We start from the raw sequence: 20092 nt of genomic DNA on the forward strand, positions 1-20092 counted from the left end.
AACAGAAATGGGGAAAATTAAAAAAAACATCAGATCTTACTACAAAAACCTATACACAACAAAACTGGAAAATCTAAATGAAATGCATGACTTTCTAGACAAATACAATCCATATCCCGTAAGGAAAGAGAAGAAATCATTAGAAATCTCCCAACCAAAATAAAAAAAAAAAAAAAGCTTAGCACCAGAAGGATTTAGTTGAGAATTCTACCAGTCCTTTAAGAAGACCTGATACCAAAATTACTCAAACTACTCCAAGAAAGAGAAGTAGAAGGAAGACTACTTAATCCATTCTATGAAGCCAAAATTACTCTGACACTTATACCACAGAAGAACCCAAACATAAAAGAGAACTTCAGAACAAACATGCTTATGGGTATTGATGCAAAATACTCAATGATATTCTTAAAAATTTAATTCCAGAACAGATCAAAACAATCACTCACCACAAACAAGTAGGCTTCATCCCAGGTTTTTTTTTTCATTCCAGGGTTTTAAGGTTGGTTCAATATACCAAAATCCATTATTGTAATCCACCATATAAACATGCTCAAAGAAAAAAATCACATGACCATCTCCTTAGTTGCATAAAAAGCATTTGACCACATTTTTTGACAATACTTTATGTTAAAACAAATCAGGAATTCCATACCCATGCCAAAACATAGGAAAAGTAATTTTTTGCAAATAAACTGCCAATACCAAATTAATTGGAAAGGTATTTGAAGTAATCCCACTAATATTGGGGATGAGAAAAGGATGCCGATTCTCCCTATGTCTATTCAATATAGTACTTGAAATGCTAGCTAGAGCAATAAGATAACAAGCAGAGATCAAGGGGATAAAAATTGGCAGATGATATGACAGAATACATAAATGACTGCAAATATTCTACCAGAGAACTTCTCGAACTTATTAACCACTTCAACAAAGTGGCAAGATAGAAAATTAATTCAAATAAATCAGTAGCCTTCCTTTATACAAATGATAAACAGAATGAGAAAGAAATTAGGAAAACATTTCCCTTCACAATAGTCACAAATAAAATACCTTGGAGTAACTCTAAACAAACATGAAAAATCTACATAACAATCACTACAAGTTTCTCAACAAAGAAAATGAAGAAGATCTCAGATAATTGAGAGATTTCCCATCTACATGGATTCACAGAGATAACATTGTAAAAATGGCCATTCTACCAAAGGCAATCTACAGATTCAATGCAATCACCAACAAAATTCCAACACAATTCTTCAAAGATATGGAAAAACCAATTCTCAAAATGATCTGAAAATGCAAAAAAAAAAAACATAACAAAAACCAAAAAAAAAAAAAAAACCCAAAATCCTAAAACAAACTAACAAACCAAGAGAATAGTGAAAATATTTCTTAAGAACATAAGAACAACTGGGGGAATCAAAATCCCTGACCTCAAGCTGTACGATAGATCAATAATATTAAAAATTACATAGTATTGGTACAGAAACAGACATGTTGATTAATGGAATAGAATTGAAGACCCACAAATAAAACTCCACATTTACACACATGATCTTGACAAAGAAGCCAAAAATATACAATGAATAAAAGAAATAATCTTAAATAACTGGTGATTGTTTACCTGACTGTCTCTATGTACAAAAATGAAAATAGACCCTTATTTGTCACTTTGTAAAAAGCTCAAGTCCAAGTCATTCAAGGACATCGAAATAAAATCAGATACACTGAACCTAATAGAAAAGAAAGTAGGAAAGACCCTTGAATTCATTGGCTCTGGGGAAATTTCCTAAATAGAACTTGAATGGCTCATGCTGTCTGCTCAAAAATTGATAAATGGAACCTCATGAACCTGCAAAGCCTCTGTATGGTGAAACACATAGTCAATAAGATAAACCGGTAAAGTACAGACTGGGAAAACTATCTTCACTAACTTCAGATCCTATAGAGGGTTATTATCCAAAATATATAAAGAACTCAAGAAACTAACAACCACAAAACCAAACAACCCAATCAAAACATGGGGTAATAGAACTAAACTGAGTATACACAACAGAGAAATCTCCAATTGAGAAGCAATGAAAGAAATGTTCAAAGTCCTTAGTGATCTGAGAAATTCAAATCAAAATGATCCTGAGATTCTACCTTTCACCAACCAGAATGGCTAAGATCAAAACCTGAGGTGACAGTACATGTTGGCAAGGATGTGGAGAAAGAGGAACACTCCTCAATTGCTGGTGGGATTGTACAAACATTCTGGAAATCAATCTGGAGATTACACAGAATATTGGAAATACATTTACCTGAAGACTTAACAGTGCCACTCTTGGGAATACAGCCAATAGATGCCCCACCTTGCACTGGGTCAAGTGTTTCATTATGTTCATAGTTGTTTTACTTATACTATCTGGAAAGTGGAAACAACCCAGATGTCTCATGTAAGTAGAATGGATACAGAAAATGTGGTTCATTTACACAACAGAATGCTACTCATCTATACAGAGCAAGGAGATCCTGAGTTTTGCAGGTAAATAGATGGAACTAGAAAATACCTTCCTGAGTGAGGTAACTCAGACCCAAAAGGCAGGCATGTTATGTACTCACTAATAAGTGGATATTAGCCAAAAATATATAGAAGTTACACAAGATACAGTCCACAGTACTCAAAAATTCAACAAGCTCAAGGGTCCATGTGAGGACACCTCAGTTCCACTTGGGAGAGAGAAGAAAAAAACCACAGTTGGGAAAGGGGGAAAAGGTACAGGGAAAAGAGGGGAACATGATCTGGTATTGGGTGGAGGAAAGGACAAAAGTCCCGAGGGACCACATTAAGAATAGAAACAGGCAACCTCAGTAGGTAGGGCTTTCTGAAGACCCTCCAAAGTGTATCAGAGACCTGGAAGGTGAGAGACTCTCAGATATCAAATGAAGAGACCCTAGATGAAATGCCCTACAGTGGGGAGAGGGAACTTGTAGAGCCCATCTCCAGCAGAAAGACAGTATATTAAGTATGGGATGAGGTTTCTATCCCACAGTCACAACTCTGAACCATAATTGTTCCTGTATGAAAGAATTGCAGTGATGGAAATGGTGAAGATCCTGAGGAAAAAAAGGTCCAGCAAGAGGACCAAAATGGGATCCAAATCAAGGGGAGACCACAAGGCCTGACACTTACTGAGGCTATGACGATCTCACAAGAAGGGAACTATCATGACTGCCTTTAGAAAGACACAACAAGCAGCTGAAAGTGTCACATGCAGATATTTTCACCTAACCAATTAATAGAAGGTGCTGACCTCTGTTGTTGAATGAGGAAAAAGCTGGAAGATGCTGAGAAGTAGAGCAGTTTTGTAGGAAGATCAGCATTCTCAATTTTACCTGGACTCTGGAGATCTCACAGACACTGGATCACCATTCTGGTAATGTATATCAGGTGATATGAGTCCCCCAAAACAGATCACCCGTGAGTGTAGAATGGATACAGAAAATGTTCATTTACACAATGCAATACTACTCAGCTATTAAGAATTATTAAGACAATATTTCTAAAATATAGAAAGACAAAGAAGTAACAAAGTTCTTCTCATAAATGCTAATTAGACTTTAAAATTTTATGATTCTACATTCTTTATCTTTATTATTGAGACTACAGTAACTAAAAAGTGTGTGAAAGTAATCAAAATTACATTCATTACCTACATCAGATCATTTTCATTTTGTAACTTACCTGCTCTGTTTCTATGTTATTGTGTGCAATGTGTTCCTTAATATTTGTAGTGGTCCTCCAACAACTCCAAATTTACTCCCTTTTTAAACTTTGTACTATATATGTTTTGTTTTACTTATTTCTTTCTTGTTCTACTATCTTACTAGTTATATTTCTGGGTGAGACTTTTAGAAAATGGTATGTGATTAAATGTACTATTTCTTAACCCATACAAGTTAACTCTTATCAATCCCAAACACCATATTTTCAACTTTTTAATGTTGCTTTTTAATTATTCACAATGTCCTTTTAATGCTGCTAATATTTGAACATATGGGGGAATGATTTGGTGGAGCATTGTCATACTGCCAGGATCTAAACTGAAAGAGGATGGAATTTCTTATTTTAAAACATCTTTCTTTGTATCATCCATAGTTCTGTAGTATATCTGTCTCTTATATCAAAATAAAGCATTCCTCTATTTATCAAATATCTGTAAACATTTATCTCACCATTCTTTATTATGGAGCACAACAAAACACACTATAGACATTTTTCCCAAGAAAAGTGAAATTAGAAATTAATTAATAAACCCAGAACCCATTTCCAGCATTTACATTCTTCAACTATAAGCATAAAATAAAGAAATACAGCATTACAGTATTCGAAATGACTGATCATACAGTTTGATTCATGAGAACTGAGATTTAAGCCATGTTTTTAAATTCTAATATATAGCACTCCTTTTCTTTTTTTATTGGGAAAAATTACATGTTTTTTACCTAAAATTTGATTACAACTAGGAGTGTCAGTGGAGACTTGTGAATAAGTTTGGTATAGCAAATGTGTCAGAAAAATTTAATGAATGTTTTAAATTTTAGAATGTATATTCTGAAACTTCTGAAAAGATTTTTTCTCAGGCCTTAACATAATAATGAAGCACTTTGGTGCAAAGATGCAAATAAGAAGCCCTGCACTAGATGCCAATATACAGAAAACTTCCACAGCCACCATAGACTTGCCCTTGGTGCTGTGATAGACAGGAAGAAAGGTGATCCAGACACTGCAAAATACTAGCATGCTGAATGTCAGGAACTTGGCTTCATTGAATGTGTCAGGCAGATTCCTGGCTAAGAATGCAAGGGTGAAACTTCCAATGGCAATGGAGCCTAAGTATCCCAGGACACAATAGAAAGCAAGAATTGAACCTTTGTTACAGAAAATCAAAATGTGGCCTTTTTCAACATATCCATCAGTATCAACAAATGGAGGAGAAGTACCCAGCCAAATTCCACAGAGAATCAGTTGAATCATTGTGCAAATTGGAATGATGAATTTAGGTGCCCCTGATACCAGCAGCCACCTCATTTTTCTACTTGAATTAGTAATCTTGAAGGCCAATACTACAATAATTGTCTTTGCCAAGACAGTAGATGCAGCTACAGTGAACACAACAGCAAATGTGGCCTGCTGCATGATACATGTGACAAAGTTGGGATGACCAATGAAGAGCAAGGGACATAGAAAACAAGAGATGAGGGAGGTGAGTAGAACATAGCTGAGAGTTCTGTTATTGGCCTTGACAATGGGTGTTCCTTGGTGCTTCAAAAAGATACCAAGAACAAAAGCTGTGAGAACAGAGAAGCACAGAGCCAAGATAGCCATAGACATTCCCAATGGATCTTCATAACCCAGGAATACAATAACTTTTTTGAAGCAGTGAGTTCCTCCAGGATTGGCATACTGATCATTTAGACACTTGATACATTGATTCATGTCTGGGACAGAAAAAATATCCTTTATTCACTAGACATATTAATGGATCAGAATTTTATGGTCATGATGGCTTTAGCTATTGTGATAAGTAGAACATTATATTTGGTTGCTGTTTAAGAATTAGTAGCTTCTTCAGCCCTTTCCCTAGCTTTTCCATTGGGATGGGGTGGGAGCGATTAAATGGGTGGAGGAGCACCCTCAAAGAGGCAAAGCAAAGGCAGGGAGAGGGATTGTGGGATGGGAAGTGGTGAAGGGTTGAATGGACATGGGGGTATCATTTTAAATGTAAATTAATATAATGATTGATTAAAAGAAACCAAACCAAACCAAGCAAACAAAAAAACTGAATTAGGCTCAGTCCTATAGTTGGTTGTGAGTATCTGCATCTGTATTGGTCAAGTGCTGGTAGAACATCTGAGGACATAGCCATATTAAGTTCTAATCAGCAAGTATTTCTTAGCATCAGCAATATTATGGGGTTTTGGTTTCTTCAGATGGCGTAGATCCCTAGGTGGGGGCATGGTATCTGGATGGCCTTTCTTTTCTTTTCTTTTTTTTTCTCAGAGCTGAGGACTGAACCCAGTGCTTTGTGCTTGCCAGGCAAACACTCAACCATGAGCTAAATCCCAACCCCTTTCTTTTAGTCTCTGTTCCATATTTTGTTCCTGTACTTCCTTAGGACATAAATATTTCTGAATTAAAATTTTTGAGAAGCGTGATTGGCCCCATCCCTTAACTTGGGTCCATGCCTATCTAATGGAAGTGATCTGTACAGGTTTTATTTTCCCTTTGTTGTATATTTTGGCTAAAGGCATTTGACATGGGCTCCTGGAAATCTTTCAATCCTTGGAGTCTATGATTTTCTAGTAGTTACTAGCAATTCCCCATCCCCTGCTGAAGGGGATTGCAACTCCATAAGATGAATAATATCTTCTAAGTGAATGACCCAGAGCCCCAAGGTACTAAATCACCAACCAAAGTGTATTCATGGAGGGACAAAGGACTCCAACCTGGACATATATGTGTGAGGAGAGAGGCTTGATGCTCCAGCATAGCAGGATGCAAGAGGGGTAAAGTGAGAGTTGTTGAAGGGGTGGAGGAGCACCCTCAAAGAGGCAAAACAGAGGCGGGGAGAGGGGTTGTGGGATGGGGGTTGTGGAAGGGAGACTGGACATAGGGGTATCGTTTTAAATGTAAAGTAATACAATGATTGATTAAAAGAAACAAAATAAAACCAAAGGGTAAAAAACAAAGAAAAAAGAATTAGGAGCATTTTCAAAATCTATGTTCATTGTACAATTATGCAAACCTCTTGACTGTATTTATCTTGCATATTCAAGAAAATTTCAGCAGCTTGTTGTAAAATAATAGAATAAGATAGACTATTGATATTTTTATAACTAAATATATTTCTGACTGAAAATCACAGAGGCACATATTTATTTTTAACATTTCTGTAAACTCTGAAATACAAAAATAGAAAACCAGCTTTTTCCCTGTACATTTTGATACATCTATTAGACATAAGGTTAAAACCATATAGTAAAATCTTTCTGTAATCGATTGAGTATGCAAACACCACATATGTCAGAAAACAGTTCATGAATAGGGATTAAAACCAATCAAAAAGTGCCTAAATCATTTTGTAGTTAAAATCCCTATATGTTAAAACAACACTACTAGGATTCAATGTATGAATTTTAGTAAGAAATTGTACATACCAGTTTTACCAATTTATAATTATGTCTTTCTTTGCTCTCCAACAATATTTACAAACATTTTGATGCAAAATTATTTAATTATGTTCATAAAAATTTGTTCATTTTGAAAAAACAATATATTGTATTATATAAGCCTTACATATGACAACTAAAATTCAAAATTAGAGTTTTCCTCAAAATAAAAGGTCTAAGTTATTTAATCAAATTAAAAAATGATGTCAAAGAATCCATTGAGCACTAAGGATTAGATATCCAGGTACTTCTAACTCACTCTTTGAAGGAAGGAAACTTTCTCACATTAAAGTAGAATAAGAAATAAAAGACCAATTATTATAAATTGACTTACTGACTTCATTAGTGATTTATTTGAAGTACTGCTTATAGTCTTGTTAATCAAGCATGACTTCATGAGATACTTGGAAGTAAATGACGTGGGGAAATAGCTGAAACAGTGAGTCTTTGCCCCTATTATCCTGTTGATTATGAGTAAAATTGTCTAAAATCTTTCTTGTTTGCCCAGTCTACAATGCAGTAAGTATAAAATGAGAATCAGGGAACTCTAGACACTCTGAAGTGCAGATACTCCTGAAAAACCAGAGGAGACTACTCTATTCCCACATTGCCGACACAAGAGGAAAATGTCTAGTGCCATCTGTGCCCCCTGCCCACAGGGACCTAGGAGCAGTGGGGGGCAGGACCTTTCTGGTTGCATCCCTCACCCAGAGTTGAAAGCTAGCCCTACCAGGAGTGCCTACACACATGAGAACAGAGGTAAGAACAACTTTTCTGCTCCAAGTGACCTGCCTGGTGGATTCAGAACACACAAAGGCAGAAGTCCTCTGGGACCGGGCATTTCTGGTTTCTGGCTGTGCGTGGAACTTTTCACTTCCTATCACACACCTCCCTGCTAAAAATCCTGTGGGAGAGAGCTGAACACCAAAAGTACAAACAATCCTGAGACTGCAGGACAGACATCCACTTCTGCCCACCTTTTCCCATATCTGTGGATGAAGAGGAAACTGCATATTGCCTCTAGACACAGAAATATAGGAGCAGTCAGCAGTCCACACCTCTGGTTCTGGTCTGTGCCTAGAACTGAACTGAACCAAACCAGTCAGACAGCTCCCATGGGGTACGGAGTGGAGTGCTAGACCTTCAGAAATGAGGACACTCCTAAGAAACCAAATGATACTACTCTCTGCCCACATTCCCGACCTAAGAGGAAAACGCCTAGTGCCATCTGTGCCCCCCCACACCCTGCACACAGGGACCTAGGAGCAATAGGGTCAGGAGCCTCCCGGTTGCTGCCCTTGCTGAGAGTTGAAAGCCAGTCACCAGGAGCGACTACATGCCTGAGAGCAGAGCAATATGTTGCCATAACTGGCTGAAATAAAACAGCTCTACAAGAGTGCTGGCATACAGTCCTACAGGAGGGTTAAGCCACCGTCAGAAACAGCAAGACAAGTTAACACCAGAGACAACCTGATGGCAAAAGGAAGCACAAGAAACCAAGCAATAGAAACCAAGACTACTTGACATCATCAGAGGCCAGTTCTCCCACCAAAGTAAACACTGGCTATCCAAACACACCGGAAAAGCAAGATTTAGATTCAAAACCACATTGTACCATGATGATGGAGGACTTTCAGAAGGTCATAAATAACTTCCTTGAGGAAATACAGGACAACACCAGTAAATAAGTAGAAGCCCTTGATGAGGAAACACAAAAATCCTTTAAAGAACAACAGGAAAACACAATCAAACCACGGAATGAATTGAACAAAATCATCCAGAAGCAAAAATGGAAATGGAAAAAAAAGGGAAAAGAAAGCACAAAGGGAGACAACTCTAGAGATAGAAAACCTAGGGACAACATCAGGAGAAATAAACACAAGCATGACCAAAAGAATACAAGAGATACAAGAGAGAACCTCAGGAGCAAAAGATACTACATAAAATATTGACACAATCCTCAAAGATAATGTAAAACAGAAAAAAGCTCCTAGCCCAAAACATACAGGAAATCCAGGACACAATGAAAAGAGCAAACCTAAAGATAATAGGTATAGAAATAGGTGAAACTTAAAAGGACAGTAAATATCTTCAACCAAATTATAAAGGAAAACATCCCTAATCTAAAGAAAGTGATGCCCATAAACATACAAGAAGCCTACAGAACTTCAAAAAGATTGGACAAGAAAAGAAATTCCTTGGGTCACATATTAGTCAAAACAACAAAGGCACAAAACAAAGAATATTAAAAGCAGTAAGGGAACAGATCAAGTGACATATAAAGACAGACCTTAAGAATTACAGCAGACTTCTCACTAGGCACTATGAAAGCAAGAAGATCCTGGACAGATGTCATATAGACCTTAAGAGAACACAAATGCCAACCCAGGGTACTTTTATTCAGCAAAACTCTCAATTAACGTTGAGGGAGAAACCAAGATATTCCATGATAAAACCAAATTTACATAGTATCATTCTACAAATCCAGCCCTATGAAGGATAATAGATGGAAAATCCCAACACAAGGAGGGAAACTATACCATAGAAAAAGCACCGCCGGAATCTGAAGGAAACAGACCAGATAAACAGTTCTCTGCACCCAAATCTCATGGGAGGGAGAGCTAAACCTTCAGAGAGGCAGACACGCCTGGGAAACCAGAAGAGACTGCACTCTGCACACACCTCTCGGAGGCCAGAGGAAACCACCAAACACCATCTGGAACCCTGGTGCACTAAAGCTCCCGGAAAGGGTGGCACAGATCTTCCTGGTTGCTGCCGCTGCAGAGAGCTTGTGGGCAGCACCCCGCGAGCAAACTTGAGCCTCAGGACCACAGGTAAGACCAAATTTTCTGCTGCAAGAGACGTGGTGAACTCGGGACACACAGAGGCAGAATTCCTCTAGGACAGGGCACCTCCTGTGTTTACCGGGAGTCCCACACCCGCGGATCCTGGCCCGCAGGAGCTCTCTGCTCCCAGACACCGTGGGAGAGAGACCCCACCGCCTGGTCAGGTGGGCACTCCTGAGGCTGCAGAGCGGAAGAGACCACCAACACTGCCCACCCCTGCCCACATCCCTGGCCCAAGAGGAAACTGTATAAGGCCTCTGGGTTCCCATGGGGGAGGGCCCAGGAGAAGCAGGACCTCTGCGCCTGAGACACTAAAGGAACCTGAAGGAAACAGACTGGATAAACAGTTCTCTGCACCCAAATCTCGTGGGAGGGAGAGTTAAACCTTCAGAGAGGCAGACACGCCTGGGAAACCAGAAGAGACTGCACTCTGCACACACATCTCGGACGCCAGAGGAAAACAACAAACACCATCTGGAACCCTAGTGCACAGAAGCTCCCAGAAAGGGCAGCACAGATCTTCCTGGTTGCTGCCGCCGCAGAGAGCTCGTGGGCAGCACCCCGCGAGCAAACTTGAGCATCCAGACCACAGGTAAGACCAACTTTTCTGCTGCAAGTGACCTGCCTGGTGAACTCAACACACCGGCCCACAGGAACAGCTGAAGACCTGTAGAGAGGAAAAACTACACGCCCGAAAACAGAACACTCTGTCCCCATAACTGGCTGAAGGAAAACAGGAAAACAGGTATATAGCACTCCTGACACAGGCTTATAGGACAGTCTAGCCACTGTCAGAAATAGCAGAACAAAGTAACACTAGAGATAATATGATGGCGAGAGGCAAGCGCAGGAAGCCAAGCAACAGAAACCAAGACTACATGGCATCATCGGAGCCCAATTCTCCCACCAAAATAAGCATGGAATATCCAAACACACCAGAAAAGAAAGATCTAGTTTCAAAATCATATTTGATCATGATGCTGGAGGACTTCAAGAAAGACGTGAAGAACTCCCTTAGAGAAACACAGGAAAACATTAATAAACAAGTAGAAGCCTACAGAGAGGAATCGCAAAAATCCCTGAAAGAATTCCAGGAAAACATAAATAAACAAGTAGAAGCCCATAGAGAGGAGACGCAAAAATCCCTGAAAGAATTCCAGGAAAAGACAATCAAACAGTTGAAGGAATTAAAAATGGAAATAGAAGCAATCAAGAAAGAACACATGGAAACAACCCTGGATATAGAAAACTAAAAGAAGAGACAAGGAGCTGTAGATACAAGCTTCACCAACAGAATACAAGAGATGGAAGAGAGAATCTCAGGAGCAGAAGATTCCATAGAAATCATTGACTCAACTGTCAAAGATAATGTAAAGCGGAAAAAACTACTGGTCCAAAACATACAGGAAATCCAGGACCAATGAGAAGATCAAACCTAAGGATAATAGGTATAGAAGAGAGTTAAGACTCCCAGCTCAAAGGACCAGTAAATATCTTCAACAAAATCATAGAAGAAAACTTCCCTAACCTAAAAAAAGAGATACCCATAGGCATACAAGAAGCCTACAGAACTCCAAATAGATTGGACCAGAAAAGAAAAACCTCCCGTCACATAATAGTCAAAACACCAAACGCACAAAATAAAGAAAGAATATTAAAAGCAGTAAGGGAAAAAGGTCAAGTAACATATAAAGGCAGACCTATGAGAATCATATCAGACTTGTCGCCTGAAACTATGAAGGCCAGAAGATCCTGGACAGATGTCATACAGACCCTAAGAGAACACAAATGCCAGCCCAGGTTACTGTATCCTGCAAAACTCTCAATTAACATAGATGGAGAAATCAAGATATTCCATGACAAAACCAAATTTACACAATATCTTTCTACAAATCCAGCACTACAAAGGATAATAAATGGTAAAGCCCAACATAAGGAGGCAAGCTATACCCTAGAAGAAGCAAGAAACTAATTGTCTTGGCAACAAAACAAAGAGAAGAAAAGCACACAAACATAACCTCACATCCAAATATGAATATAGAGGAAGCAATAATCACTATTCCTTAATATCTCTCAACATAAATGACCTCAACTCCCCAATAAAAAGACATAGATTAACAAACTGGATACGCAACGAGGACCCTGCACTCTGCTGCCTACAGGAAACACACCTCAGAGACAAAGACAGACACTACCTCAGAGTGAAAGCCTGGAAAACAACTTTCCAAGAAAATGGTCAGAAGAAGCAAGCTGGAGTAGCCATTCTAATATCAAATAAAATCAATTTTCAATTAAAAGTAATCAAAAAAGATAAGGAAGGACACTTCATATTCATCAAAGGAAAAAATCCACCAAGATGAACTCTCCATCCTAAATATCTATGCCCCAAATACAAGGGCACCTACATACGTAAAAGAAACCTTACTAAAGCTCAAAACACACGTTGCACCTCACACAATAATAGTGGGAGATTTCAACACCCCACTCTCATCAATGGACAGATCATGGAAACAGAAATTAAACAGAGACGTAGACAGACTAAGAGAAGTCATGAGCCAAATGGACTTAACGGATATTTATAGAACATTCTATCCTAAAGCAAAAGGATATACATTCTTCTCAGCTCCTCATGGTACTTTCTCCAAAATTTACCATATAATTGGTCAAAAAACGGGCCTCAACAGGTACAGAAAGATAGAAATAATCCCATGCGTGCTATCAGACCACCACAGCCTAAAACTGGTCTTCAATAACAATAAGGGAAGAATGCCCACATATACGTGAAAATTGAACAATGCTCTACTCAATGATAACCTGGTCAAGTAAGAAATAAAGAAAGAAATTAAAAACTTTTTAGAATTTAATGAAAATGAAGGTACAAGATACCCAAAATGTATGGGACACAATGAAAGCTGCGCTAAGAGGAAAACTCATAGCACTGAGTGCCTGCAGAAAGAAACAAGAAAGAGCATATGTCAGAAGCTTGACAGCACACCTAAAAGCTCTAGAACAAAAAGAAGCAAATACACCCAGGAGGAGTAGAAGGCAGGAAATAATCAAACTCAGAGCTGAAATCAACCAAGTAGAAACAAAAAGGACCATAGAAAGAATCAACAGAACCAAAAGTTGGTTCTTTGAGAAAATCAACAAGATAGATAAACCCTTAGCCAGACTAATGAGAGGACACAGAGAGTGTGTCCAAATTAACAAAATCAGAAATGAAAAGGGAGACATAACTACAGATTCAGAGGAAATTCAAAAAATCATCAGATCTTACTATACAAGCCTATATTCAACAAAGCTGGAATTTCTATAGGAAATGGACAATTTCCTAGACAGATACCAGGTCCTGAAGTTAAATCAGCAACAGATAAACCAGTTAAACAACCCCATAACTCCTAAGGAAATAGAAGCACTCATTAAAGGTCTCCCAACCAAAAAGAGCCCATGTCCAGACGGGTTTAGTGCAGAATTCTATCAAACCTTCATAGAAGACCTCATACCAATATTATCCAAACTATTCCACAAAATTGAAACAGATGGATCACTACCGAATTCCTTCTATGAAGCCACAATTACTCTTATACCTAAACCACACAAAGACCCAACAAAGAAAGAGAACTTCAGATCAATTTCCCTTATCAAAATCGACGCAAAAATACTCAATAAAATTCTGGCAAACAGAATCCAAGAGCACATCAAAACAATCATCCACCATGATCAAGTAGGCTTCATCCCAGGCATGCAGGGGTGGTTTAATATAAGGAAAACCATCAACGTGATCCATTATATAAACAAACTGAAAGAACAAAACCACATGATCATTTCATTAGATGCTGAGAAAGCATTTGACAAAATTCAACACCCCTTCATGATAAAAGTCCTGGTAAGAATAGGAATTCAAGACCCATACCTAAACATAGTAAAAGCCATATACAGCAAACCAGTTGCTAACATTAAACTAAATGGAGAGAAACTTGAAGCAATCCCACTGAAATCAGGGACTAGACAAGGCTGCCCACTCTCTCCCTACTTATTCAATATAGTTCTTGAAGTTCTAGCCAGAGCAATCAGACAACAAAAGGAAATCAAGGGGATACAGATCGGAAAGGAAGAGGTCAAAATATCACTATTTGCACATGATATGATAGTATATTTAAGTGATCCCAAAAGTTCCACTAGAGAACTATTAAGCTGATAAACAACTTCAGCAAAGTGGCTGGGTATAAAATTAACTCAAATAAATCAGTAGCCTTCCTCTACACAAAAGAGAACAAGCCGAGAAAGAAATTAGGGAAACGACACCCTTCATAATAGACCCAAATAATATAAAGTACCTCAGTGTGACTTTAACCAAGCAAGTAAAAGATTTGTACAATAAGAACTTCAAGACACTGAAGAAAGAAATTGAAGAAGACCTCAGAAGATGGAAAGATCTCCCATGCTCATGGATTGGCAGGATTAATATAGTAAAAATGGCCATTTTACCAAAAGCGATCTACAGATTCAATGCAATCCCCATCAAAATACCAATCCAGTTTCAAAGAGTTAGACAGAAAAATTTGTAAATTCATCTGGAATAACAAAAAACCCAGGATAGCTAAAACTATCCTCAACAATAAAAGGACTTCAGGGGGAATCACTATCCCTGAACTCAAGCAGTATTACAGAGCAATAGTGATAAAAACTGCATGGTATTGGTACAGAGACAGACAGGTAGACCAATGGAATAGAATTGAAGACCCAGAAATGAACCTACACACCTATGGTCACTTGATTTTTGACAAAGGAGCCAAAACCATCCAATGGAAAAAAGATAGCATTTTCAGCAAATGGTGCTGGTTTAACTGGAGGTCAACATGTTGAAGAATGCAGATCGATCCATGCTTATCACCCTGTACAAAGCTTAAGTCCAAGTGGATCAAGGACCTCCACATCAAACCAGGCACACTCAAACTAATAGAAGAAAAACTAGGGAAGCATCTGGAACACATGGGCACTGGAAAAATATCCTAAACAAAACACCAATGGCTTATGCTCTAAGATCAAGAATTGAGAAATGGGATCTCATAAAACTGCAAAGCTTCTGTAAGTCAAAGGACACTGTGGTTAGGACAAAAGGCCAACCAACAGATTAGAAAAAGATCTTTACCAATCCTACAACAGATTGAGGGCTTATATCCAAAGTATACAAAGAGCCGAAGAAGTTAGACCGCAGGGAGACAAATAACCGTATTAAAAAATGGGGTTCAGAGCTAAACAAAGAATTCACAGCTGAGGATTGCCGAATGGCTGAGAAATACCTAAAGAAATGTTCAACATCTTTAGTCATAAGGGAAATGCAAATCAAAACAACCCTGAGATTTCACCTCACACCGGTGAGAATGGCTAAGATCAAAAACTCAGGTGACAGCAGATGCTGGCGAGGATGTGGAGAAAGAGGAACACTCCTCCCTTGTTGGTGGGATTGCAGACTGGTACAACCATTCTGGAAATCAGTCTGGAGGTTCCTCAGAAAATTGGACATTGAACTGCCTGAGGATCCAGCTATACCTCTCTTGGGCATATACCGAAAAGATGCCCCCACATATAAAAAAGACACGTGCTCCACTATGTTCATCGCAGCCTTATTTATAATAGCCAGAAGCTGGAAAGAACCGCGATGCCCTTCAACAGAAGAATGGATACAGAAAATGTGGTACATCTACACAATGTAATATTACTCAGCTATCAAAAACAACGACTTTATGAAATTCGTAGGCAAATGGTTGGAACTGGAAAATATCATCCTAAGTGAGCTGACCCAATCACAGAAAGACATACATGATATGCACTCATTGATAAGTGGCTATTAGCCCAAATGCTTGAATTACCCTAGATGCCTAGAACAAATGAAACTCAAGACATATGATCAAAATGTGAATGCTTCACTCCTACTTTAAAAAGGGAACAAGAATACCCTTGGCAAGGGAGAGAGAGGCAAAGATTAAAACAGAGACTGAAGGAACACCCATTCAGAGCCTGCCCCACATGTGGCCCATACATATACAGCCACCCAATTAGACAAGATGGATGAAGAAAAGAAGTGCATACGGACAGGAGCAGGATGTAGATCGCTCCTGAGAGACACAGCCAGAATACAGCAAATACAGAGGCGAATGCCAGCAGCAAACCACTGAACTGAGAATAGGACCCCCTTTGAAGGAATCAGAGAAAGAACTGGAAGAGCTTGAAGGGGCTCGAGACCCCATATGTACAAGAATGCCAAGCAACCAGAGCTTCCAGGGACTAAGCCGCTACCCAAAGACTATACATGGACTGACCCTGGGTCTGACCTCATAGGTAGCAATGAATATCCTAGTAAGAGCACCAGTGGAAGGGGAAGCCCTGGTTCCTGCTAAGACTGAACCCCCAGTGAACTAGATTGTTGGGGGGAGGGCGGCAATGGGGGAGGATGGGGTGGGGAACACCCATAAAGAAGGGGAGGGGGGAGAGGATGTTTGCCCGGAAACCGGGAAAGGGAATAACACTCGAAATGTATATAAGAAATACTCAAGTTAATAAAAAAAAGGGGGGGGGGGAGAAAAAGAAAAAGGAAGAAAGTAAACTCCTTGCAACAAAACCAAAAGACGAGAAACACACAAACATAATACCACTCTAAATATGAAAATAACAGGAGACAACAATAACTATTCCTTAATATCTCTCAACATCAATGAACTCATTTCCCCAAGAAATAGACATAGATTATCAGTCTGAATATATAAAGAGGACCCAGTAATATGCTGCATACAGGAAAAAACACCTCAGAGACAAAGACAGATATTACCTTAGAGTAAAAGACTGGAAAATGGTCCGAAGTAGCAAGCTCGAACAGCCAATCTAATATTTTAAAAAATTTGTTTTCAGCCAAAAGTCATCAAAAAAGTTAAGGAAGGACACTTTATATTCTTCAAAGGAAAAATCCACCAAGATGAACTCTCAATCCTAAATACCTATGCTCCAAATACAAGGGCACTTATATTCAAAAAAGAAAAAAAAGTTACTGGAGGTCAAAGCACACATTTCACTTCACACAGTAATAGTAGAAGATTTAAATACTGCAATCTCATTAATGGACAGATCATGGAAACAGAAATTAAACAGAGTCAAGGAGAAAGTAGCAGAAGTTATCAACCGAATATACTTAAGAGATATTTATAGAAGATTTCATCCTAAAACAAAAGGATACACCATCTTCTCAGGACCTCATTGTACATTCACCAAAATTGGCAATATAATTGGTCACAAAACAGGCGTCAACAGATACAGGAAGATAGAAATAATCCCATGCATCCTAGCAGATCACCATAGACTAAGGCTGGCCTTCAATAACAACAATAAGGAAATAACTCCCACATATACGTAGAATGAAAAGTGCTTTACTCAATGATAACTCAGTCAAGGAATAAAAAAATAAATAAATTAATTAATTAATTAAAGACTTCTTAGAATTTAATGAAAATGAACGTACAACATACCCAAACTTATGGGAAACAATGAGAGCTGTGCTAAGAGGAATACTCATAGCTCTGGGTGCCTGCAGAAAGAAACAGGAGAGAGCATATATCAGCAACTTGACAGCACACCTAAAAGCTCTAGAACAACAAAAAAAAAAAGCAAATTCACCCAGGAGGAGTAGAAGGCAGGAAATAATCAAACTCAGAGCTGAAATCAACCAAGTAGAAATGAAGAGGGCTATACAAAGAATCAATGAAAGCAGGAGCTGATTCTTTGAGAGAATCAACAAGATAGATAAACTTTAGCCAGACTAATGAGAGGGCATAGCAAGCATGTCCAAATTAACTAAACCAGAAATGAAAAGGGAGACAATGCAATTGAATCTGAGGAAATTCAAAAATTCATCAGATCCTACTACAAAAGCCTGTATCCAACAAACCTTGAATATTTGGATGAAATGGACAATTTTCTACACAAATATCGGGTACCAAAGATAAATCAGGAACAGATAAACCATCTAAACCGTATAACTTCCAAAAATGTAAAAGTAGACATTAAAAATCTCCCAAACCAAAAGAGCCTAGGACCAGATGGGTTCAGTGCAGAGTTCTATCAGACCTTCAAAGAAGATCTAATACCAATATTATCCTAACTGTTCCAAAGAATAGAAACAGGTGGAGAACTACCAAATTGCTTCTATGAAGCCAGAATTACTCTTCTACCTAAACCACAGAAAGACCCAACAAAGAAACAGAACTTTAGACCAATTTCCCTTATGAATATTGACACAAAAATAGTCAATAAAATTCTTACAAACCAAAACCAAGAACATATCAAAACAATCATCCATCATGATCAAGTAGCCTTCATCCCAGGTATGCAAGGATTATTCAGTATACAGAAATTCATCAATGAACTCCAGCATATAAACAAACTCAAAGATAAAAACCACATGATCATTTCATTAGATACTGAGAAAGCATTTGACAAAATTCAACATCCCTTCATGATAAAAGCCCTGGAAAGATCAGGAAGTCAAGGTCCATACCTCAACATAGCATAAGACATGTACAGAAATACAGTAACTAACATTAAACTAAATGGAGGGAAATTTGAAGTAATCTCACTGAAATCAGTGACTAGACAAGACTGACCACTCTCCCCCTACTTATTCAGTATAGTTCTCTACATCCTAGCCAGAGCAATAGACATCAAAAAGAGGTCAAAGGGATACAATTTGGAAAGGAAGAAATCAAAATATCATTATTTGCAGATGATATGATAATATACTTAAGTGACCACAAAAGTTCCACTAGAGAACTACTAGCCTGATAAACAACTTCAACAAAGTGGCGGGGTATAACATTAACTCAAACAAATCAGTAGCATTCCTCTTCTCACAGGATAAACAGGCTGAGAAAGAAATTAGGGAAGCTACACACTTCATAATAGTCACAATTAATATAAAATAATTTGTTGTTATGTGAACCAAGCAAATGAAAGATCTGTATAAGAACTATAAGTCTCTGAAGAAAGAAATTGAAGAAGATCTCAGAAGATGGAAATACTTCACATGCTCATGGATTGGGAGGACTAATAAAGTAAAAACAGCCATTTTGCCAAAAGCAATCTACAGATTCAATGCAATCCCTATCAAAATTCCAATTCAATTCTTCATATATTTAGAAAGAAAAATTTGCAAATTCATTTGGAATAACAAAAAACGCAGAATGGCTAAAACTACTTTCAACAATAAAAGAACTTCTGGAGTAATCACCATCCCTGACCTCAAGCAGTATTACAGAAAAATAGTGATAGAAATTATATGGTATTGTTACAGTGGCAGGCATATAGATCAGTGGAATAGAATTGAAGACCTAGAAATGAACCTACACATCTTTGGTCACTTGATTTTTGACAAAGGTTCCAAAACCATTCAATGGAAAAAAACATAGCATTTTCAGCAAATGGTGCTGGTACAACTGGAAGTCAGCATGTAGAAGAATGCAAATTGATCTATTCTCATCACCCAGTACAAAGCTTAGGTCCAAGTGGATAAAGAACCTCCACATCAAACCAGATACACTCAAACTAATAGACGAAATGTGGGGAAGAATCTCACACACATGGGCACTGGTGTAAATTTCCTCAAAAGAACATCAATGGCTTATGCTCTAAAATAAATAATCGACAAAATGGGACATCATATAATTGCAAAGCTTCTGTAAGGAAAAGGACACTATGATTAGGACCAAATGCGAATGAACACATTGGGAAATGATTTTTACCAATCCTACATCCAATAGATGACTAATATCCAAAATAAAAAAAGGAACTCAAGAAGTTAGACTCCAGAGAGACAAATAATCCTATTAAAAATGGGGTGCAGAGCTAAACAAAGAATTCATAGCCTAGGAATATCAAATGGCTGAAAAGCACCTAAAGAAATGTTCAACATCCTTAGTCATCAGAGAAATGAAAATCAAAACAACCTTGAGATTCCACCTATATCAGTCAGAATGGCTAAGATCAAA

At 38.2% G+C, this 20092-nt stretch overlaps 1 protein-coding gene across 1 annotated transcript in view; it reads right to left on the reverse strand.

Annotated features, from left to right (window-relative positions):
- Window positions 1–4195: 4195 nt before the first annotated feature.
- The window catches only part of Vom2r42l1 (vomeronasal 2 receptor, 42 like 1), a 66665-nt gene continuing 50768 nt past the window's right edge, over window positions 4196–20092 (reverse strand). The window contains exon 6 of the mRNA XM_039101062.2: window positions 4196–5481. Coding sequence (XP_038956990.1) covers window positions 4574–5481 — 908 coding nt within the window. The 3' untranslated portion in view covers window positions 4196–4573. The remainder of the gene's footprint in view (window positions 5482–20092) is intronic.

Source organism: Rattus norvegicus, chromosome 1, assembly GCF_036323735.1.
Source record: "Rattus norvegicus strain BN/NHsdMcwi chromosome 1, GRCr8, whole genome shotgun sequence".
In the NCBI taxonomy this organism is placed as follows: Eukaryota; Metazoa; Chordata; class Mammalia; order Rodentia; family Muridae; genus Rattus; species Rattus norvegicus.